This window comes from Thalassophryne amazonica, chromosome 19, assembly GCF_902500255.1.
Source record: "Thalassophryne amazonica chromosome 19, fThaAma1.1, whole genome shotgun sequence".
NCBI classification, from domain to species: domain Eukaryota; kingdom Metazoa; phylum Chordata; class Actinopteri; order Batrachoidiformes; family Batrachoididae; genus Thalassophryne; species Thalassophryne amazonica.
This window is the reverse complement of record NC_047121.1, coordinates 3,236,393-3,260,386: the sequence shown is the minus strand read 5'-3', so window position 1 is coordinate 3,260,386 and position 23,994 is coordinate 3,236,393. Positions and strand designations below refer to the sequence as shown.

Sequence of the window (23,994 nt, the reverse complement as noted above, 5' to 3'; positions counted from 1 at the left end):
TTTTATACTGACCGCCGCCTATCGGCCGTTTGGAACGCCGTTTTAACCGGGAGGTGGCGTTTAGAACGGCGTACTGTCCGCTAGCGTCGCAGTTTTGTCTGCCTCTGTCGCCGGTTAAAACGCCATTGAGGATACCGATGTGGGCTCTATTGCCGTTTTACACACCGCTGGTTAGGGATACAACGCCGGCCGCCAATTACGGCGGTGTAAACTGCGGCACTACAGGAAGGGGCAGGATGAAACGGTGATTAAAAAGTATCAAACGCTGTTGTTCACGTTGTCTCCGTTGTCACGCAAATTCTCTGGGAGCGCCTCCGGAATTATTTGACATGTTGAATAATTTTTTCGACGATTCCCGGTAAAGCCGGAACTAAGCCACGCCACCTAGTGCCGGCGTTAACAACGGCGTTTGATCCTTAAGACGGCCAAAAACTCTTCTGGGACGCTTCCGGGAGCTCTTACCGTCTATGTGTAAACGGGGCTTAATTCTGTGCGTGCCCTGCTAATCACAGAGAATACTGTGTGTCCACCATGTGACACACACTTAAAAAAAGAAGCATCAATTAATCCTCATTAATATGAAAAGGTGCACAGAATTTTCCCAACATCTAATCAGCTCATCACCTGCACGGGGTTTATCTCCTGTACACTGTCCGGTAAATATGAATCGTCAACCATATATTGTCACTGAAAACAAATTACTTTATTAATTTGTCAATTCATCATAATTGCTGCTACTGCAAGGTATATAACTGCATCGCCGACTGAACGGTCCGCCCCTAAAAATCGGTCCACCTTTTGCATGTGCGCAAGCATCATTTATTACCACAGCAGCAAGTCTAAGACAGAGTCTCTTCACTCAAAGCAATCAAATGGATTAATGGGATGTGTGTAAATCCCAGTAGATCAGCAGTTTGTGAAATACTCAGACCAGCCCATCTGGCACCAACAACCATGCCACGTTTAGAGTCACTTAAATCCTCTTCCTTCTCCATTCTGATGCTCAGTTTGAACTTCGACAAGTTGTCTTCACCGCGTCTAAATGCACTGAGTTGCTGCCGTGTGATTGGCTGATTAGCCATTTGTGTTAACAAGAAATTGAACAGGTGTACCTAATAAAGTGGCTGGTAAGTGTACATCATAAACATACTAAAGTTGGTGTGTGGCTAGTTCCTGGGATAGTGTGTCATGTACCATAATCAGACATAGAAATAGTTTTTTTTTTTTGGTGTAAAATTTTTTCTATGCAATGGAAGCTTGTTACTCTTAGTTTTTCTTATTCTGTCTCTACAGCAAATACAGGACAGCGGTGCATCGAAGTGTTCTAAGGATTACTCAGATGTGCCCATGTCCTGCAAAAGCACTCAAGCCCCACCCTCAGAGATTTCCCATCCCACTGGAAACAGCTCATCGAATCAGCCCCATGACAATGATAGAAATACCTTCACTGCCAAAAACATCACCATCACCGCTGACAGTGACACCATCCCGCCACGCCAACATCATTACTACTATCAGTTTTTGATTAAAAAAAAACAAAAAAAAGCAAGGTTTACCATGAGCAGCCAGAGTCACCTGGTGACGCATGCAGGACAAAATGTTAGTTTTGTGCATTCAGGTCCAGTTTAAAGACATTCACCCTGTCACATTCAGGGCATTTTAAACATAACTGTGTTGCAATGAGGTTTAGATTCCATTTTCAAACATTCACAGTTTCCGTTCTTGGACAGACTGTGTTTTTGTTATCCACAGCTGCTGGACTGGACAACAACACAAACGAAGTGTCGCTGTCTGTGTTTTCTTACACACTGAATTCAATTCAACTATGATTATACTGATAAAGAAAATGGGGGGAAAATGAGCTTAGCATGATCTCTTTAAATTTTCCAAGTATATCAAGTAATGCCTGTGCAAGATTTGGTGCCTTTACCATAAAACACACATATATTCATGTACATGTCCTGCTATTGTCTGTGTCTCACCACAACCTCAGTTTAAGACCAAGACACCCACATGAGCGCAAGCGGGCTCGTGAATTATAGGATGTGGGCACTGGATGCAAAAATGACAATGGTGTCATGCAGACACTACCAGTGACACTCGTGAAGGAAGACAGGGCCCTAAATGTCAAGTCAGTGAGTTGTACCTGGTTCACCACCTCGAAGTACAGAGCCAGCGTGGTGCTCGGGTCCAAACCACAGATCTTCCACTGAGAGGTTCCTCCTGTGCCGATCTCCTGTGAAGACACACAGTATTACAGCACAGGATAAAATACAGTTTCTCTGGCATCTGTGTAAAAACTAGGATGGGATGACTGTTTTTATTAGTCGACTAGTCGAAAGTCATTTATTAAGTTTATTTAACCCTTCAAAGAACAGAGCTGCTGGAGCTGCCACTGCTCCCTTCACTCACTGAAGAAAGTGTGTGAACCTTGACAGGTGAAGGCCTCCTGACACTCGCACGACTGAGCCGCGCACTTGCACGCACATCGTCGTGATGATCCCACCCGCTGTGTTCCCAGCTGGACACCGCACTTTGTTCCACTGGCTGCCACGTGTGGTGCGCTGGACGCTGCATATATAAAATAATTATTTTGTAGCGGACGAATCATTTTCTGTCCGAGTTGGCTTTTGAAAACGGCTACAATCGCTTCTGGAATCACAGAGGAACACTCCAGCTGCTGGTTTCCTCGTGCACGCTAAACGAGGAGGACAAAGCATTTGGAGCCGTCTAAAAAGGTCATTATTTGACATGTTTATACTGTAATGGCTTGGTAAATTCCTTCTTGCATGCAGCTGTGAAAGTACGTTTATGATCGATTTAACATCTCGCTATAATCGTTCAGACGAGCTGCGCTGTGATGCAGTGCGCTGATGCAACCACTCACACTGACAGGGAGTGTTTTTGACTTGTTTGCATAATGTTCACATGAAGTTCACGTAATTAATGCGTGATGGAGATGCTGAACATTTCAAAATTTTCTTTGTATACTTGCACAAAGCTGCGCACAGTTTACAACGAGTCTGAGATGAGTTTACTCTTGTGCACGGCCGAGTGCATGCAAGTGCATGGATCAAAGTCGTGCAAGTGTCAGGGGGCCTTGAGTTAGTCAGCTCAGACGGGTAGTCTGTGATTAGTAAATGAACGCAGGTGTTCTCTTCATTCTAATGCTGTTTTCTGTATTTGTGATTTTGTGCTTATATCTGTTAAAATAAATGTCACATCTGAGTTTCACCATGAAGATTAAAATTGGTTTAATTCATTCAATGTCAAATTTAGTCGTCATCTAGTCATTGACTATTATTACCCGACTAGTTGACTAATGATTTTCATTGGTCAACTAGTCACCGCTAGTTGCTGACTCGAGGTGCCTGATCTACATCAGCTATCCTAACCCTGGTAAAAACCGCCACCTTTATACTTATGTTTTTGTTAATTAAAAAAAACAACGGTACATTAAATCATAGTTTTGTGAGATTTATCATTCATATGACACTCTGTAGTGCCCATTAAATTCCCAACAGTACAATAACAAATAAATTTCCATCCCATAGAAACTACTTTTTAGGCAAATCTGACAATGCAATCCTTTGTTTTTGAAAAGATGTCCAATGCATCAGTTGACAGCTGATTACTTAATAGACTATTAACTAAATAAGACAACAAAGAACTCATTGGGAATACAGCTCCAGTAATTAGCATTAAGCTAGGCTAACATACCCAGGACTTGTACCTGTACTGGAAAGACAGTGACTAAACTGAATTTGCCCTTTTCAGGGGCATGTGGATGACACGGCGTATTGGACGAGCAGTCTGGTTGTGACGTACGTTCTCAGAGACACAGGGTCCTTTGGCCTGGAGAGAAACACACGGTCCAATGACTCCAGACACTTTGATCTCCCTCGATGTCTGAACCAAAAGCACAGCAGTGATTTTAGTCACATGGTCAACATGGAGAATGCTCAAAGGGGTTGTAAATGTTTGTGGCTGGTACCTTGACCTCCAGAGTGGCACCAAAGGCCATCTTGAAAGAGCCCTGGACATGTTTGCTGAAAACCCTCTGGAAGGTTTGTTTAAAGAGAGACGTGTTGAAGGAGTCTGCCATCACCATGTAGCCCCTGCAAACAGGAAACACTCATGATTACACAGTGAAAAATGAAGGCGCTTCTCTCTCTTAAACACAATTCCACAGTACCGGTATGCTGCTGGCTTGGCTAGTCCAGATACCAATATGTAGATCTGGGTTTGATTGGTGGGTTTGATTAGTGGTCCTGCTGCCTTGTCTGTGTCCTTGGAGTGGGCACTTCATCCATACAGCTGTAAATAGGTACCGGCTGCAGACTGTATATACACTGGACAGAGCCCGCGTGACGTCACCCACTGGTTTTCTATAGGGACCCGGAACAGCCAAAATGACCCCGTTTTTGGATGTTGCCATGTTGAGAGCCCCACCCACACTGAGTCACAGTGAACACATTAAAGCATAAAGGGGTGGAGTGTAGGTGGGTCTGTATGTGATGAAAAAATTTGAACACGCTCATCTATCTGAGTCCGAACCGCCAGCTAACAGGCTAACCTGGGTTCAGGTGTTTATTAAATCATATTTTTGGGGACGGTGCGGTGGTTCTCCTAACAGTTTGCTTTGGTGCAGACAGTAAATGTTATTGCGCAGCGTATTTCTTCAGTGATCATGCATTAAGTGGACCTACCAACAGCTGCTAAAAGTGCTAACACCGTTAGTACTTTTCACTCGGTGCCAGTCTTGCAACAGAGCCGTCTTAGATGATCTGTTAGGAAGTTTCACCACATAACAAGCCGTATTATTCCAGGTGTTTCTAATATAATACTCCAAAAAAACAGACGTAGTAACAATATAGCAGCAAGTGGCCGCTGCCAGCGGACTCTGGGTTACAGTTGGAGGCTATGAGAGGAGGAGGAGTCACTGAAGTCATCAGCTGTCACTCAAAGCAACCACACCCACTATTCTACAAAACGTTATTGCTTAAAACATCCTAAAATAAGATGTTAGAAAAAAATTCAGCCCCATATAGTCGTCATGGAGGTGGCAACTAGCTACAAAGACTAAAACCCTTTTTTTGTACCAGGCTGTAAACGTGTATTTCTGATCTAAAGTTGGACATTTTAACATGGAGTCCTATGGGGAAGTGCTCTATTTTGGAGCCAGACTCAAGCGTCCAGAAAAATGACTTCCACTTTAGGGTCAAAGTTCAGGTTCAAGCGTTGCGGCTTGGTACTGGCTCTGGCAGGGGAACTAACCTGCAGCTGACTGACATCCTGTCCACGGGATAACCATCAGCACCAATGGACTTCAGGGCCCAAAGGACTCAGACACCAAGTAATAATCTTCTCAGTCGAACATATATCCTGTGACTAACCATGAAGAAGTCATTCATCTTTCTGTTGTTTTACCTAACCCACGATTGGACAGTATTTGAAGTCATTTTTCTGCTTTTAACATAATTACTGGAATTGGTAAGTTTTAGTTGTTTGACACAGATTGTGATTATCCAATTTGGAATGTGGGACGTGCGCTTTAGTGGGTTCAATACATACAGACCGTGAGGCTGATCACCTGATCGCGGACTTCAATCTCATCCAAGCAGGCGTTTCCTTTATCCACCTGGAGAATTTCTCTCTTTTCTCCCTGATGAAGGTCGAAGCCTAAAACATTGTATTTATTTTGAGTAAAATCTGCTGCACAGACAGGACAGAGTGCAGAAGTCTTCTCTTTTCTACATACAATGGTGATGGTGGTGATGAGGAGGTGATGGTCTGGTGTTTAAGCATTGGGCTTGAGACCAGAGGATCCTTGGTTCAAACCCCAGCCAGACCAGACAATCAAAGGGCCCTTGGGCAAAGTCCCAGTGTGTAGTGAACGCCTTGTATGGCAGCACCCTAACATCAGTGTGTGTGTGTGTGTGTGTGTGTGTGTGTGTGTGTGTGTGTGTGTGTGTGTGTGTGTGTGTGTGTGTGTGTGTGTGTGTGTGTGTGTGTGTGTGTGTGAATGCAAAGCATCACTGTAATGAATGTATGAAATAAAATTGTAAAACTGTCAGGGCTTTGAGCTATTTGATCCAGATAGAAAGTTAAATGTAGTCCATTTACAATCAACAACTGAAAGTTTATGTCAATTCAGATTAATGTCCAGATGATGGATTTTGTCTCTCAAGATTTCCAAGTATAATCTGTACTGCTTCGTCCCTCACTGGGCTCAAACTCACAATCTCTGGGGTCAGAGGCAGGCGCTCTAATCAAGAGACTAATACATTTCTACGTTATTCAGGCTCAAGCACCAATTTGCTGGTCAGATGTTTTCAATGTGATCCTCAAAAAAACCTTTACTTTCACTGACGGGGGAAAATACCTACAAGGAAAGAGTAGAAACTAAAGGTATTCATCAGTGAATGAAAACAGCATTTGTTTGAAAAGTTACACAGTGGTCAGTATGACGTCACTGTCATCGTAGTAAATTCTATTTTTCAGCTTCTCCCTTTTGTCATCTGAGGTCACCACAGCAGATCCAGAATGGAGCTGCATCTTGATTTAGTGCAGGTTTTATGTCAGATGTCCTTCCTGACACAACTCCACATTACTGTGGAAATACAACCCCTGGCAATAATTATGGAATCACCGGCCTCGGAGGATGTTCATTCAGTTGTTTAATTTTGTAGGAAAAAAAAGCAGATCACAGACATGACACAAAACTAAAGTCATTTCAAATGGCAACTTTCTGGCTTTAAGAAACACTATAAGAAACCAAGAAAAAAAAATTGTGGCAGTCAGTAACTTTTTTAGACCAAGCAGAGGGAAAAAAATATGGAATCACTCAATTCTGAGGAATAAATTATGGAATCACCCTGTAAATTTTCATCCCCAAAACTAACACCTGCATCAAATCAGATCTGCTCGTTAGTCTGCATCTAAAAAGGAGTGATCACACCTTGGAGAGCTGTTGCACCAAGTGGACTGACATGAATCATGGCTCCAACATGAGAGATGTCAATTGAAACAAAGGAGAGGATTATCAAACTCTTAAAAGAGGGTAAATCATCACGCAATGTTGCAAAAGATGTTGGTTGTTCACAGTCAGCTGTGTCTAAACTCTGGACCAAATACAAACAACATGGGAAGGTTGTTAAAGGCAAACATACTGGTAGACCAAGGAAGACATCAAAGCGTCAAAACAGAAAACTTAAAGCAGTATGTCTCAAAAATCGAAAATGCACAACAAAACAAATGAGGAACGAATGGGAGGAAACTGGAGTCAACGTCTGTGACTGAACTGTAAGAAACCGCCTAAAGGAAATGGGATTTACATACAGAAAAGCTAAACGAAAGCCATCATTGACACCTAAACAGAAAAAAACAAGGTTACAATGGGCTAAGGAAAAGCAATCGTGGACTGTGGATGACTGGATGAAAGTCATATTCAGCGATGAATCTCGAATCTGCATTGGGCAAGGTGATGATGCTGGAACTTTTGTTTGGTGCCGTTCCAATGAGATTTATAAAGATGACTGCCTGAAGAGAACATGTAAATTTCCACAGTCATTGATGATATGGGGCTGCATGTCAGGTAAAGGCACTGGGGACATGGCTGTCATTACATCATCAATAAATGCACAAGTTTACATTGATATTTTGGACACTTTTCTTATCCCATCAATTGAAAGGATGTTTGGGGATGATGAAATCATTTTTCAAGATGATAATGCATCTTGCCATAGAGCAAAAACTGTGAAAACATTCCTTGCAAAAAGACACATAGGGTCAATGTCATGGCCTGCAAATAGTCCGGATCTTAATCCAATTGAAAATCTTTGGTGGAAGTTGAAGAAAATGGTCCATGACAAGGCTCCAACCTGCAAAGATGATCTGGCAACAGCAATCAGAGAAAGTTGTAGCCAGATTGATGAAGAGTACTGTTTGTCACTCATTAAGTCCATGCCTCAGAGACTGCAAGCTGTTATAAAAGCCAGAGGTGGTGCAACAAAATACTAGTGATGTGTTGGAGCATTCTTTTGTTTTTCATGATTCCATAATTTATTCCTCAGAATTGAGTGAGTCCATATTTTTTTCCCTCTGCTTGGTCTAAGAAAGTAACCGTTACTGACTGCCACAATTTTTTTTTCTTGGTTTCTTATAGTGTTTCTTAAAGCCAGAAAGTTGCCATTTGAAATGACTTTAGTTTTGTGTCATGTCTGTGATCTGCTTTTTTTCTACTAAATTAAACAACTGAATGAACATCCTCCGAGGCCGGTGATTCCATAATTTTTGCCAGGGGTTGTATTCCATCTCGGATTAATAAGTAAGTCATTGAAGGAGGACAAATTTACACAGACGTAATCAAAGCCTGGTGATAACCGCAAAGAAACCAGTTTAATCTTGCTGATGTTTTAGGCTGTATGCTGTGTGCACGTACCCTGTGAAGTTGGGGCAGCACTTCATCTCCAGCAGGCCAGTCTGGTCGAGGGCACAGGCGTAGAGGTCAATGATGTGTCCGTTTGTGGACGCTCTGTTAGCCAAAGCCTCGTAGTGCTGCACCATGCACAATATAATGTCATTCCACTTCTTACTGTAATTCCACACAGTTTATCTTCATAAAATAAAATGGAATTTAAATAACACAAGGCAAAAAGACATAATATTCAGTTGGGTCCAAATATATTTGAATATGAATGTTTTTGCTCTTTTATCTGCCTATTACAACACATGACAGATGACCTGATTTGATGGTAATTACATCTACAACTGTGTAGGAATTATAGCACTGTGTGTGTGTGTGGGGGGGGGCATATACAGTTATCTTTATAAACAAACTATTTTAATAGTTGGCTTGGCTGCCAAATTCTGTTAAGTCCTGCACATCCTATTATTTAATTTCTAACATAATCTGTAGTGACTAACAGCTCCCACCCAAAAGGGAAAAAGTCAATGTCCAAATATATATGGACCTAACAGTGACTCACAGAGGTGGACTCAAACCTTGGTGGCTTTCTTCATAAACTTGGCATTGTCCTTCTCTATGTCGTGCCACGATCTGATGGGTGCCTTCAGCTCATCTCCAACCACCATACCAGGTCCCTGTGTGGCCGGCCCTCCAACGAACGTCATGATCCGAGCACCCGTGTTTGGAAAAGTGCACTGGGGGGGGGGGGGGGGGGGGGGTGTGTGCAAAGGTTGTTGTTGTGCTGTTCAACGTAAAGATCTGACTTTTATATGTCTATTTTGAATATACGAGGTCTGTTAGAAAAGTAACGGACCTTTTTATTTTTTGCAAAAACTATATGGATTTGAATCATGTGTGATTGCATCAGCCAAGCCTGAACCTTCGTGCGCATGCTTGAGTTTTTTCACGCCTGTCGGTTGTGTCATTTGCCTGTGAGCACGCCTTGTGGGAGGAGTGGTCCAGCCCCCTCGTCGGATTTTCATTGTCAGGAAATTGGCTGATCGACTGCCGCTTTGCTACATCAAAATTTTTTCAGAAAGTATGAGAGACAGCCAAGTGGAAACTATTTGGAAAATTCAGATGGCTTTCGGTGAAGATCTTATGGGGATCACACAGATTAAGGACAATTACAACTTGATTAAAGACGGCTCACAGCGGCGGATGGCGCGCCGCGCACTGAGCGGCGATCGACAGGCTCAAACGACCAGATCATTTCCAAAGTGAAGGCTTTGTTGATCCGGGACATCGTCTGACTACCAGAGAAATGGCAAGACAGCTGGACATAGCACTTTTTCGACACATTCCACTGTTACAGGAGTTTTTGTAATGGAAAGAGGAGCGGAGAAATTTGCGCATCGGCACGGAGGCGCAGGGCACAGAACAAAAAGCAACGCTGTGATGAAGCCTCACATGACATGTTGGGGCATGTCCAGCCTGTCCACAATTTCTCAGATAGTCACATGACTGAAAAGCCACCAAAAGCCGTCTGAATCTTCTGAATGGTGCAAGAGCTGGGCATGTTAGGGCTTGTCCTGTGAGACCAACACGGAGGTGCTTTTGTCCCGCGCCATGAGCGGCTCTGTGGCAAATTTCTCCGCTCCTCTTTCCATTACAAAAACTCCTGTAACAGTGGAATGTGCCAAAAAAGTGCCATGTCCAGCTGTCTTGCCATTTCTCTGGTAGTCAGACGACGTCCCGGATCAACAAAGTGTTCACTTTGGAAATGATCTGGTCGTTTGAGCCTGTCGATCGCCGCTCGGTGCGCGGCGCGCCATCCGCCACTGTGGGTCATCTTTAATCCAGTTGTAATTGTCCTTAATCTGTGTGATCCCCATAAGATCTTCACCGAAAGCCATCTGAATTTTCCAAATGGTTTCCACCTGGCTGTCTCACACTTTCTGAAAAAATTTTGATGAAGCAAAGCGGCAGTTGATCAGCCAGTTTCTTGACAATGAAAATCCGACGAGGGGGCTGGACCACTCCTCCCACAAGGCGTGCTCACAGGCGAATGATGCAACCAACAGGCATGAAAAAACTCACGCATGCGCACAAAGGTTCAAGCTTGGCTGATGCAATCACACATGATTCAAATCCATATGGTTTTTGAAAAAAATAAAAAGGTCTGTTACTTTTCTAACAGACCTCGTATATGCTCCCTTTATATTTCTGATGAATAATTTGACATCCTGCCAAAGTCCAAAAACCTAAATGAGACAGTGAGCCAGAAGGGCAAGCAAAGTGTCCTTCATTTGTCCTTGCTGCCGTCCACTGTGACCCCAGTTTGCTCTGGAATTTTATGAGCAGCAGAGGCAAGAAACTGATAAATATTCAGATTCAGAGTACTTCATTAGTCCCAAAAGGGCTCTTCTTTTCTGCAGTTAACCCATTCACAGTAAAAAGGACAAAAAGAAGAAAAAAGTAAGAATACAGCAGCCAACAACCACATTCAAAACATCACATTGGCACAGGAAAGCAAAAACGGGATGCAAGAAACAGGACCTCAGGAAGTTCTGGATGTGATGCATTTTGAGCATTTAGCAGTCTTATGGCAGAAGGAATAAAATCATTTGCATACTGGTTGGTCTTTTATGCTGGCACATGATAACGTGGACCTGAGGGCAGGATTACAAATTCATTATTATAAAGCACACGGTCAGCTTGGCACGACATGCTGTTTGCTTTCTGGACCACTCGTCTCCTCCAAAGGGTGCAGAGGTCAATCTGGGCACCAGTAATCTTGGAGCAAACCCTGACAATGTCATTCAGACACTTTTTATTAACTTTTACTATTTTAATTATTATGTTTGGGGGGGGCGGCTTTCGGCACATTGACTCCCTGGCTACACACCTGTGCTGTCTCCCAAAGCAAGAGGAAAACAGCTACAAGGAGAAAACTCAATTTTTTTTGTGGAAATCGCTACCTGTTTGGCCTGCAAGAAGGAAACATCACATATCGTCCATGGGCCAAGCAGGTTTTTGGTACCACTTAAGGTGACTAAACACTTAGAATCCAGCGTCAGTGTATCATGGCCTACACAAAATTGTATGATAGGAATCTCAGGGTGGTAGCTGTAACCAGGTAGGGGTCAGTGAAGAATTACACAGAGGTCAAACTTTAAAAATGCTCCAATCATGTTGAAAACTATATCACATTACTTGTCTGGTCATAACGATTCCAAAAAGGTATAGTTTGGGCTATCTGTGATGGAGTGTTTTGGAGTTATGGGGTAAAAACAGCAAAAATTGTGACAAAGGTCAGTTTCAGTTTGTAGAGGGGTCAAATATTAAAGTTGCTCCAATTTCAGTACAGAATGATGCAAATTACTGGTTGAAATAAAAGGATTAATAAATGGAATAGTTTTGACTGTGTTGAATGTTTGGTCTCCAAGGTAAAGGTCAAACAAGGTCAACATCTATTAGATTTATATACATATGTTGCCCTGTAACATAATAACTAAGCATGACAGATGGTGCAAACTATTCCTTTTTAGAACCCTATTAACCCAAACAATAATTTGCATCTTTTTTTTTACTGAATTTTAGCAACTTTAACTTTTGACCCCTGTACAAACTGAAACTGACCTTTGTCACCATTTTTGCTGTTTTTCCCAATAACATTCTATCATAGATAGTACAAACTATACTTTTTTTGGAATTATTATGATAGACAAATAATATGATATAGTTTTCAATGTGATTGGAGCATTTTAAAATTTTGACCTCTTTGTAATTCTTCATCGACCCCAACCTGGCTACAGCTACCACCCTGGAATGGCTATCATACATTTTTGTGTAAGTCATGATACACTGAGGCTGGATTCTAAGTGTCGTTTAGTCACCTTCAGTGGTACCGATTAGGTCAAAATTGATGACTGGCTCATGGACTAATATGCTGTCTGTCAGAAACAGAGCTGGTAGGAGAGTTAAAATATTTTCCAAACTGGCACCATGGCCACACTGAGTGCTGCCCGTTATCACCCCATGCTTATGAAACGCTCTGTCAGATACACAAGAAGCACTATTTCATAGAGAAGAACTTGGCCGGTGAGCGTACGAATGTATTGCTATTTTGTTCCTGGATTTGTTTCTAAGTCAACACATATGCTGATCAAATACGTGTGTGTACCTGCATATTGCAGCAATAATTTGCGCATGCTCTACTGAATCACACTGGACCCACAACAGGAAGAGCAGCTGCAGGAACTGGGTGGACGAATGAGATAAGACTTCAGCTAATTAGATTAATGGCCCCATTTATCACCTGGCACAGTGCAGTGCTTGGGCACTTGCTGGTTTCACCATTATGCGTGCAGCCACGTCCTCGAAATCACACAAGACCTTGAGCACATGGAACAGTGCTGATCTACAAATAAGGTGTGGTCAGCACAGAGTACTCTTACCTGTCACAAGAAAGTGTTTGTGCCTTAGACCTCCAAAAAGCTGGTCCAAAGTCCACTGCAGTATATTTCTTTATTTCAAGAAGGTGACACTGACACATGCTTTGTCCAGCCGCTGGGGTCCTCAACACTGAGGCACTCGTGCTGGATCACGCCCAGAGAAACGTGTCAGAAGCCAAAATGTCACAACTGATGTTCCCTCAGAATACAAGTGACAGTCCGCATCTTAGTCTCCCGAAATAACTGTTAATTTGACACAAAGTCATTCCAGTGGTACCCAGGAATCCTTCAAAAAGCCAAAAGAAATCCGGTTGTCTCCTAATGTCACTAGTTAGTGTCCAAGTCTCACACCCATACAGTAGGACAGGGAGCACCAGCACCCTGAAGACTTGGACCTTTCTTCCTCAACGAAGGGACAAAATACCTCCGTCAAGAGTCCTCATGATGCTATGAGCTGTTCCCAGGCGTCTCTCAAACTCCAAGGACACAGACATATACATCAATGTCACTGCAGAGACAGTCAGAATTTTGCTATTTTTAAAGACAATGAAGAGCAGTGTCGTCTGGTGGTTAGGAGGCTGAGGTAATTGGCTAACTGTACGACTGGTCGTTTTAAAAAGATCATTTACAATTTGTGAGGTAAAAAATCAAATGTTTATCTCCGCAGGAAACCTCTCTGTGCTACCACCTGTTCAATGACGACATGAAGTTTAGAGAAAGTGTTTCCATCTTGCCCTTTGCCACTGCATGAATCAGCCTGAACACAGTGTTTGTGTTCTAAATCAATACTGTGCCAATTAATTAAATTTTTCTTCTGCGTGAAAAGATGACACACAAAACATTTAAAATAGAGCCTCGTTTGTAAAATCCTGGAGTTCCCCTTTAAAACAACACAATGACCTGTTAAATAGGGAAACTACACGTGACGGACTGTTTACAAAGTGAACACCACCCAATTTTACCTCCAAAAGGCCAACAGCAATAGACAGAGCCACACCCAGTGAGCGCAGAGGTCTTTTCCCCTGAGTGACAGGCCAGGGGTCACGCTGCAGCTCCCCCAGTAGGTCAGTCAGGTTCATGTCGATCATCTGGACCGGCTGGAGGAACCTGAGGGCACGAAAGATGCTTTAAAATACATATTTCACAAACTAAAAACAACAATAATGAAAACGTTAAAAGCAACTCTGATGCCTTAAGGCCGAGTTAAAAAATAATGAAGCCAAAGTGTGACATAACCATCAAAATTTTAAAGTGGGTCTTTTTGCACGTTATTTTAGGTATGGTTATATATCAGAGTTTCAATATTTCTATTGGTCTCGGTTCAGTCATTGCTAGAAATGATCAGTGCATATATACTATAATGTGCTAGAGCAGGGGTGGCTCATTAGAAGTCTGCTAATGAGTCTTTCATTGGATTCAGGTGTGATGGAGCAGGGAGACAACTAAGAGTGTCAGGAATGTGGCTCTTGAGGACCGAACTTGGCCACCCCTGTGCTAGAGGGTCATTCCATGCCAAGTAAGCCAGTGGTCCCAACATGACCCCCTCCAAAAAAAGTGAAAACACTGCACTTGCTCCCCAGCCAGAGAAACAGAAATACCCCAAGTTTTAATGAGCCAGCTCTAATACGTTAGGCACAGGAGCTGTTTCAAAATCACAGTATTTTTGTTCATATTTGAAAAAAGCACTTTCTGGCCAACTTTGGAGAGCAATATAGCCTAGCCAAATTAAGTGAAACCCCTCAAACTTAGTATCCTAGGCAAAATCATACTGGAAAAGCCATATCTGGCATCAAAACAATGATATCTGGCTTCATTTTTTATTCAACTGTTCTTAAAAACTGCCAAAAACGGTATATTTTCTAAAGGAGGTCTTACTTTGAGCATGCACTGTGTCAAAATGGATAATACCCACACTTCTCTTTACAGGCATAGACTCTTATGAACTAGTTACAATGCCAGAATGTTTCAATTTTGCATTTCAGCTTACATTTTGCTTGCAAGAGAAAATTGAAGTTACGCAATTTCGATTTTTCGCAAAAATACCCCATAATTGACCACAAAAATCACCAGGTGAGCAATTGATAAAAAATTTGAAATTTCAACCATGCAATTATATGGATGTAAAGATTATATATACACTAAACTTCAAGTTTGGGCAAGAAATATTTATATATTTTTAATTTTTCTGAAAAGTCATAATTTTTATGAATACAGATCCAACAACACGATATACAATGTCATGTAATCTAAAAATACTTTCAAGGTTTACCTGAATGATTCAGTTCTTATATTTAATAGTAAAATACACAGTGAACAAGTAATATTTCCTACATAATCTTTAAAATGCACACATTTGCAAACAAAGCGCTCTTATTCTAGGTATACCATGTATACCAAACAAAGCCATCATGTCCGAAAACTATGTTCTTGGGTTATGTTCAGGAAAACGTGTTTTCTGCAGACACAGAACACGCAAAAAGGCTAAAAGTAAATCAGCTACTATAATAATATTTGTCATCAGTATACATGTTATGTGTGCAAAAACCCTGGGAGAAGTGACTCAACTTTGTTCTGATCACTGTCATTCAGACTGAGCTCCAGCATCACTCAAATCAACAAAATTGTGAAAGCCAACTGTCTTACACAATGTCTTTCGATGATATTCATCTTGCAAAGTCAACCCTAGAGCACATTTTGCCTCCATGATTGATGAGAATATGATTAGGCAATGGTCAGAATTACCAGAAATTCTCTGACCTATTTCTGGGAAACCAGGTTGAAATTAGGTTGTTCAGTTAATCCCACCTTCTGGGAAATTCTAAATATAGCCTGACCTTTTTCTGGGAAATTGTCAAAATTATCATTCATTTGGGTACCCTGTGCTGTTGCATCCATCAGCAATACAGTTTTTTACCAAGTTAAAATAACTGTATAATTATTATAGTTATTATGTAATAACTATATATTCACATTTCTAGCCCATTGATTAAGACTTAACACCATATAGTCAATGTGCGATTTCACACAATATTGCCTATTGTAAAAAAATAATTAAAATATAAATATTTCTTGCCCAAACTTGAAATTTAGGATATATCATCTTTACATCCATATAATTGCATGGTTGAAATTTAAATTTTTTAATCAATTGCTCACCTGGTGATTTCTGTGGTCAATTAGAGGGTATTTTTGCAAAAAATCAAAATTGCACAATTTCAATTTTTCCCTCACAAGCACAATTTTGGCTGAAATGAAAAAATGAAACATTCTGGTGTTGTAACTGATTCATGACAGTCTATGTCTGTAAGGAGAAGCGTGGGCATTAATCTATTTTGACACAGTGCATGCTCAAAGTCAGACCTCGTTTAGAAAAAAATACCATTTTTGGCAGTTTTAAGAACAGTTGGATAAAAAATTAAGCCAGATATCATTGTTTTGATGCCAGATATGGCTTTTCCAGTATGATTTTACCTAAAATGGTAAGTTTGAAGGGTTTCACTTAATTTGGCTAGGCTATATTGCTCGCCAAATTTGGCCAGAAAGTGCTTTTTTCAAATAAGAACAAAAATGCTGCGATTTTGAAACAGCTCCTGTGCTTAAAGTATTAGAGCTGGCTCATTAAAACTTGGGGTATTTCCAGTTCTCTGGCTGGGGAACAAGTACAATTTTTTTCTTTTTTTTTGAAGGGGTCATGTGGGGAATTTTTTAAAATTTGACCCATTTGGCATAGAATGACCGTAGAGCGTAACGCTTGTGACAACAGTTGGAGGTATCTTCTGTAGTTTGCAGAAGCCTGAAACAAAGAAATTATCTCCATTAGTTCCTGGTATTATTGAACAAGTAATATAATTATTCTACTGAAGTAGAGGAGGCGATATAGCTAAGGTTTTGACACAAATAAATCAAGGACTTATTCTCAGCGTTACACTTGCGACAGTTTAACCTTGCTTTAGAAACATGATGTTTTTCTAGGAAATGACATTTCTACCTTTAAAAAAATGTCTTACTGTGTGTTAGTATGAAGCACAAACAAACAAACGGACAAAATACAAGTTTATTTCTTTAACATTCAACTTTAAATAATGCTAAATATCAATGTCACACAAAATTGATTAAAAAAGTGCTATTTTTGGGGTTTATTTCATGCATATCTCTGGAACCGTGCGGAATTTTTCCATGAAATTTTCAGTACCTGTCAAAGAGACTATAGGCAACTCACAGATAAATCTGGATGGTACCAAATAAAATAATGGCTTGTTCATGACAAATGCAATGCAAATTAGCAGTTAGGCTTCATTACTTTTGAACTAGGCCTTAATTTCACAGAAAAGCCGAACAAGAAAATGTAGCCTGAATGTTCTGAATATTCTTCTTGACACCAACAGAGCAGTTTTAGCTTTTAGCAGATGTTCTTATCTTGAGAGTGTTTTGAAGGAATGCACCTTGTTTAGTGCAGTAGTCAGCTCCACTGTCGCATAAGAAAGCCGTGGGTTTGATTCTGCCTGTCTAGTCTGCATGTGGTTCCCACCTCCACGCGTGTGTTGGGATGTTGGCTACTGCTGCAACAAACGAGCTGCATTTCTTCACGGCATGTTTACCACAACTAACGCACGTGAGCTTTGGGGTTTTGATTTGTTGGTCACTTATGATGGGGCCATTAATTAAAAGAAGGCAATGGCTCTACAGATAGGCCTAGTCCAACTTAACCACAATTTCACAATCAGCCAACTTGGTGTATGTAAACCTTTGACCTGCTGAAAAACTGGCCGTGAAGCCATCTTTCAAATATGATTTTTAAAATAACTTGCAACGATTAAACATTGTAATCGCGATTAATCACGATTTCCATGATTAATCGCATCATTATATGCAAAATCATCATCATTCATTCATCTTCACCCGCTTTTCCGGGTTCAGGTCGCGAGGACAATAGCTCCAGCAGGGGACCCCTGACTTTCCTTTCCTGTGCCACACTGACCACCTCTGACTGGGGGATCCCGAGGTGTTCCCAGGCCAGTGTGCAGATATAATCTCTCCACCTAGTCCTGAGTCTTCCCCGGGGTCTCCTCCTCCCTAGGGAGGCGCCCTGGGGGCATCCTTACCAGATGCCCGAACCACCTCAGCTGGCTCCTCTCAACGCGAAGGAGCAGCAACTCTACTCCGAGCTCCCCACAGATGACCGAACGTCTCACCCTATATCTAAGGGAGACACCAGCCACCCTCCTAAGGAAGCCCATTTCAGCCGCTTGTACCCGCGATCTAGTTCTTTCGGTCATGACCCAACCCTCATGACCATAGGTGAGAGTAGGAACGAAGACTGACCAGTAGATCGAGAGCTTCGCTTTTTGGCTCAGCTCCCTTTTCGTCACAACAGTACAGCATAGCGAATGCAACACCGCCCCTGCTGCACCGATTCTCCAGCCAATTTCACACTCCATTGTCCCCTCACTCATGACCAAGACCCCAAGGTACTTGAACTCCTTCACTTGGGGCAAGACCTCATTCCCTAACTGGTGTAGGTAATCCATCGATTTCCTGCTAAGAACCATGGCCTCAGATTTAGAGATACTGATCCTCATCCCAGCTGCTTCACACTCGGCTACGAACCGATCCAGTGAGCATTGGAGGTCACAGGTTGATGAAGCCAACAGGACCACATCATCTGCAAAAAGTAGTGATGAGACCCTGAGCCCACCAACCTGGAAATCCTCCCCCCCGACTACGCCTCCATATCGTGTCCATGAATATTACAAACAGGATTGGTGACAAGGTGCAGCCCTGACAGAGGCCAACCTCCACCGGAAAAGAGTCTGACTTACTGCCAAGCACCTGAACACAGCTCTCGCTTTGCAAGTACAGAGATTGGATGGCCGTGAGAAGGGACCCCCTCACTTCGTACTCCCGCAGCACCTCCCACAGTATCTCCCGAGGTACCCGATTATACGCCTTCTCCAAGTCCATAAAACAAATGTAGACTGGATGGGCATACTCCCAGGCACCCACCAGGATCCTTGTGACAGTAAAGAGCTGGTCGGTTGTTCCACGACCAGGACGGAACCCGCATTGTTCCTCTTCAATCAGAGGTTCGTTTATCGGCCGAACCCTCCTTTCCAGCACCCTGGAGTAGACTTTACCAGGGAGGCTGAGTAGTGTGATGCCCCTGTAACTGGCACACACTCTCTGGTCCCCCTTTTTAAATATGGGGACCACCACCCCAGTTTGTCACTCCTTAGGCACTGTCCCAGACCTCAACGCAATGTTGAAGAGACGTCTCATCCAAGACAATCCCTCCACACCCAGAGCCATCAGCATTTCTGAACGGATCTCCTCAACCCCCGGGGCCTTGCCACTGCGGCATTGTTTGACTACCTCAGTGACTTCCACCAGGGAAATTGATGAAAATCCTCCATCAGCTACCAGCTCTGCCCCTACTATAGAGGGTGCTCCGGTCTAATAGAGGAGTTCGTCAAAGTGTTCCTTCCAGCGCCGGATTGCATCCTCAGTTGAGGTCAACAGAGTCCCATCCTTACTGTAGACAGCTTGGATGGTTCTCCGTTTTCCCCTATTAAGGTGCCTAATGGTCCGCCAGAAGCACCTTGGTGCCGACCGAAAGTCTTTCTCCATGGTTGCTCCGAAGTCCTCCCACACCAGAGTCTGCTGCCCTTCGGGCCTGTCGGTACCTTGCAACTGTCTCTGGAGTCCTCCGAGATAACATGTCCCGGAAGGACTCCTTTTGTTGGACGGCTTCCCTGACCACTGGTGTCCACCACGCGCTGCAGCTTCAGCAATGGAAGCTTTGAACATTGCCCATTCTGGTTCAATGCCCCCAACCTCCACAGGGATGCTCGAGAAGCTCTGTCGGAGGTGTGAGTTGAAGATCTGTCAGACAGTGGGCTCCTCCAGACGTTCCCAGTTCACCCGCACTATCCGTTTGGGCTTACGAGGTCTGTCCAAAGTCCTCCCCATCGTCTGATCCAACTCACCACCAGATGGTGATCAGGTGACAGCTATGCCCCTCTCTTCACCTGAGTGTCCAGAACATGCAGCCTCAAATCGGATGATGCGATCATAAAATCGATCATCGATCTTCGACCTAGGGTGCTCTGGTACCATGTACACTTATGAGCATCCTTATGTTTGAACATGGTGTTCATTAAGGACAGTCCATGACTAGCACAGAAATCGAATAACAAAACGACCATTCGGGTTTAGATCAGGGAGGCCATTCCTCCCAATCACACCTCTCCAGGCGTCTCTGTCATTACCCACGTGTGCGTTGAAGTCCCCCAGCAGAACAATGGAGTCCCCCACCGGAGACCATACAGGACTCCATTCAGGGACTCCAAGAAGGCCGAATACTCCAAAATGCTGTTTGGTGCATACGCACAAACAATAGTCAGAGCCCCATGTAGGTTGGTTTATCCGCCGATTCTTTTCATTTCCAGTCAGGGACTCATCACACCAGTTCCTCTGAGTGCAGCAGCAGTCAGCGACAGACTTGCAAAACAAAAGCATGTGAGCAACAGACTCTTTAAAAAAAAAAAAAAAAAAATCAACTGCGTTAATGTGCGATTAAAAAAAATTGTCACCACTAATTAATTAATGCGTTAACACGATATAACGTGTTATCTTGACGAGTCCTAGTGTAAATGAATTGGACATTCTTACTGAATTAACACACCTATCACTTGGTTAAGTGGAAAGTCTGAAATTGGGGAATATTGAGTTTCAGTTTGTTTGTTTTTTTTAGCAAGTGTAAGTAAACCTAAGGCCCTGACTGTGGATGGAGGGATGGATGGATGTACCTGTTAAAAAGAGGTTGTTGAGCAGCTTGAGGTCCTCTTTGCTGAGAGGCTGAAGGTTTGCTCAGACCAAGCATCTCCTGCAGAGTCACCAAAGCATTAAAAAATAATTAGCACTATTAGCTAGTGAGTGCAATTCGTGTCCTGTGTGATCTTGGCTCACAATCAGAACAGCCAGACTTCTTTATAAGTAAAGACTGGCTGTCTGTTGCACTACATACAAGACTAGCTACCACAGGCCACTTCTTGTATGGTTACTACCTGCACAAACTAGGCATTGGAGGACACAGTAGGACTTCTCACAAGCCAAAGTACAAGAGTCAATGCGATAGTCGATAACCCTATATGAAGGAGTGGTTACAGGGTTGGGTGCCGGCTGCCACACTGAGCCGTTCAGTGGTAACGCCCTTATCTGGGCTGAGCCATATACCTCATGTGGTATACAGGCTGGACAGTGTTGTCAGTGGTAAATATTCAGCCCATATACCACCACTACTGTCATTAATTGTCACAAATTAATTTCCTTTTCCTGACAGCACTAACTGAAAAGGTTAGAATCTGAATTTGGGTAACAATGATGTGCACACACTGGTGTCCTGACCTACTTGGGATGACCAAATACATCCTTCCACTTCAAATAACTCTGTGTATGTGCACAGTGCTGACGTGCATTATTCAGCTCAGCGCTGCAGATGGGGAGCAACACAAAAACTAGTTATCACTGCTGGCTATCTGCAGGAAAAGTTCCGGATCCTTGAGGAATAGTTATAGTGGTTTTAGTAATAGCTACCTGCAACTGCTTGGCACTCAAGTCCTTTGTTCCTCTGAAGACATAGCTCTTGGAGATTCCCTCACAGCCAAGCTCGTGCACCTGAACCATTCGACCAAAGGTGATGAGACCCACCAGGGCAGTGGGAGGAAGCAGAGAAAGAGACATCTGAAGAGATTCTTTCAGAGCCTGCAGGTCCTCATCCTCCATGCAGGTGTCCACAACATACAGGAAGACAAGCGGCATCTGGGGACCTCGCTGGGGACAAACCATACATCAGGCAACACAGTCACCCTGTCTGTCACCTGCCTCTCTGTGACCAAGTATGTCCCTGTCTCACCTGGACCACATACTCTATAGTAGAGAACTGTGGCTGTAGCTCAGCCGGTTGATTTATTTCAGAGATTCCAGCATAGGAAGGAGGGAACTGAAATGGCATCAAACACAAGACATCATAAATACAGTATTTGAACACTGTGTCACAACAAATACCATATTTTCCAAAGTGTAAGTCCTGTTTGTTTGTTTTTTCCTAGTTTGGGAGGTACTGCAGCTTACACTCTAAAGCAATACTCGCATTCAAAGATACCAGGAGCACTGCGGTAGGTCGGTTGTGTGCATGCACCACCAACATAGCGACGCGCCTGGCCGGGCACAACAAGCAGCGATGCCATTTTGATGTTTCGATATTTAGGTAGATGAAGTAAGACCATGGCCGAGAAACAGATGATTAAAAGCATCAGAGAGTATTTAAAAAATAGGAACAATTCGACCACGGGTTACAGAACGCAAAAGACAGATTTGGCAGAGAGAGCGCGGACAAGATTGGCTACGCTATGGAATAAACAGAGGGACTATAATGTTTAAACTGTTCAGCACAACACTATTTGGACTGTGTGAGACAACTAGAACAGTAAGTGCAAGTGGGCTAAGCTAAATCTGTTATCTTTAACATATGAGTTTTCCTCACATATGACCATGAGCTCAGAGGCCAAAAGAAACAGTTTACACACATTATGTGCCTGTTCCAATATCATTACTTAGCTTGTTAGCCTCTGCTGACTAATGTAGTGTATGTGTTATAAATGGATAAATAAATCATTTACAGTATGTACAATGATCTGTTCAGTGGCCAAAAGATGTTTACTTACATTTCTGCCTAGTACAATAACAGTTAGCTCGCTAATTTCCACTCATGAACACTATGTCTGTTTCATAAATAAATAATGCAGCAATTAAATGAATTTTGCTACGTGCTGCATGAAGTGTCACATTTCAAAAATAAACATAACATACATGCTATTTTCCTTTAGTTGATGCATTTTTTGACATATGCGACACACATGGATGCAACGTGTTCTAGAAAATATGGCAGTTTATAAATGCGCATGTACCTGGTTCCTCTGGTAACAAAAGTTACAGGCCCACAGCTTAGCTCTGAAATCCACTTGGCTACAAAAAAAGAATCAGAGCAGAATGGTGATCAGTTCCACAGTAAAGTTAGAGTGGGTAACTACCATCTGACAGTGACCTTTAAACCTGAACTGGAATGTGAGTACTGACAACTATCTAAGACATCGGAACCTGTTCTCCACGCCCACCCTGGTTCCCCATCTGCCCACAATGTGTTCTAGTGCGCACCAGAGCGGGTTGAGCACGGCACGGCAGGTAGCCCGACTGCACAGAAGTGGTTCGTATTGGACTAGCGACAGGTCAGGGCGCTCCTTCAGTGGTGTGAAGAGCGTGGCCACAGGTACCACCATACGGGTGGCCTCCAGCCGACTGGACGGCCACACGTTCCAGCTGAACCGCACGCCGTCACGATCCTCATTCTGAGCTATGTACTCTGGGAAAGTTGCCATGGCAGCACAGGGAGACAGGGGTTGGACAGGTGATTACCTAGAGGCTGAAAAAGAGAGGAATTATGTCAGCGTTGCTCTATAAGATTCATGTTTGCTACGTCTGCTCCAGAGGATGAATCCACTGGATTATTACACACCGCTGGCCAACAGGCCTGGACACGTTCTCACCATCCATCAGCAGCAGGGGAAAATCTCAACTAGACATAAGTGAAGAGTTAATGGTCCGTGTCCTGACACAGGCAGTAAACATACAGCTGTTTATCAACCAAACGTCATGGACCAAGTGACAAGAAGAACCAAAACCACTTACTTATGGAAGGGAATATTGTCTCCCTCCTTCCTCCATTTGTGGCTTTGCCAACATGTGCTGCTTTCCAGCATATTCCACCTGTTTCTTGATGAGACTAACTGAGCACCTATGTGCTTCCCAATGAGTTGCCTGGAATTAAAATGCTGACCACGCCTCCCTCCTGGGACAGGGCTCAATGCGACTGTGGACTCTAGTTCTAATTTATTAACCTCTTTGAGCTACATTTAGTAGGTAAAGATACAGTGGTACAGGTTAAAGAGACCACACCAGTCTCTGTGGAGTTGGCCTTTAAAACTGTTAATTGTGCTGCCGTACGTGGTTCTGTGGAATGATCTCCCTGCATCAATAAAACAGTCAGATTCTGTGGAGATTTTCAAGTCCAGA

The 23,994-nt window shown here is 43.0% G+C and overlaps 1 protein-coding gene across 1 annotated transcript in view; it reads right to left on the bottom strand.

The window, feature by feature from the left end:
- Positions 1-23,994, bottom strand: part of sec23a (Sec23 homolog A, coat complex II component) — a 48,922-nt gene that overhangs the window by 23,827 nt on the left and 1,101 nt on the right. The window contains exons 2-12 of the mRNA XM_034195247.1: positions 23,080-23,344; positions 22,833-22,890; positions 21,779-21,865; positions 21,460-21,696; positions 20,673-20,749; positions 13,830-13,974; positions 9,007-9,165; positions 8,444-8,559; positions 3,995-4,118; positions 3,829-3,909; positions 2,147-2,236 (exon numbers count right to left, since the gene is read on the bottom strand). Of these exons, the coding sequence (XP_034051138.1) occupies positions 2,147-2,236; positions 3,829-3,909; positions 3,995-4,118; positions 8,444-8,559; positions 9,007-9,165; positions 13,830-13,974; positions 20,673-20,749; positions 21,460-21,696; positions 21,779-21,865; positions 22,833-22,890; positions 23,080-23,300 (1,395 nt within the window). The 5' untranslated portion in view covers positions 23,301-23,344. The remainder of the gene's footprint in view (positions 1-2,146; positions 2,237-3,828; positions 3,910-3,994; positions 4,119-8,443; positions 8,560-9,006; positions 9,166-13,829; positions 13,975-20,672; positions 20,750-21,459; positions 21,697-21,778; positions 21,866-22,832; positions 22,891-23,079; positions 23,345-23,994) is intronic.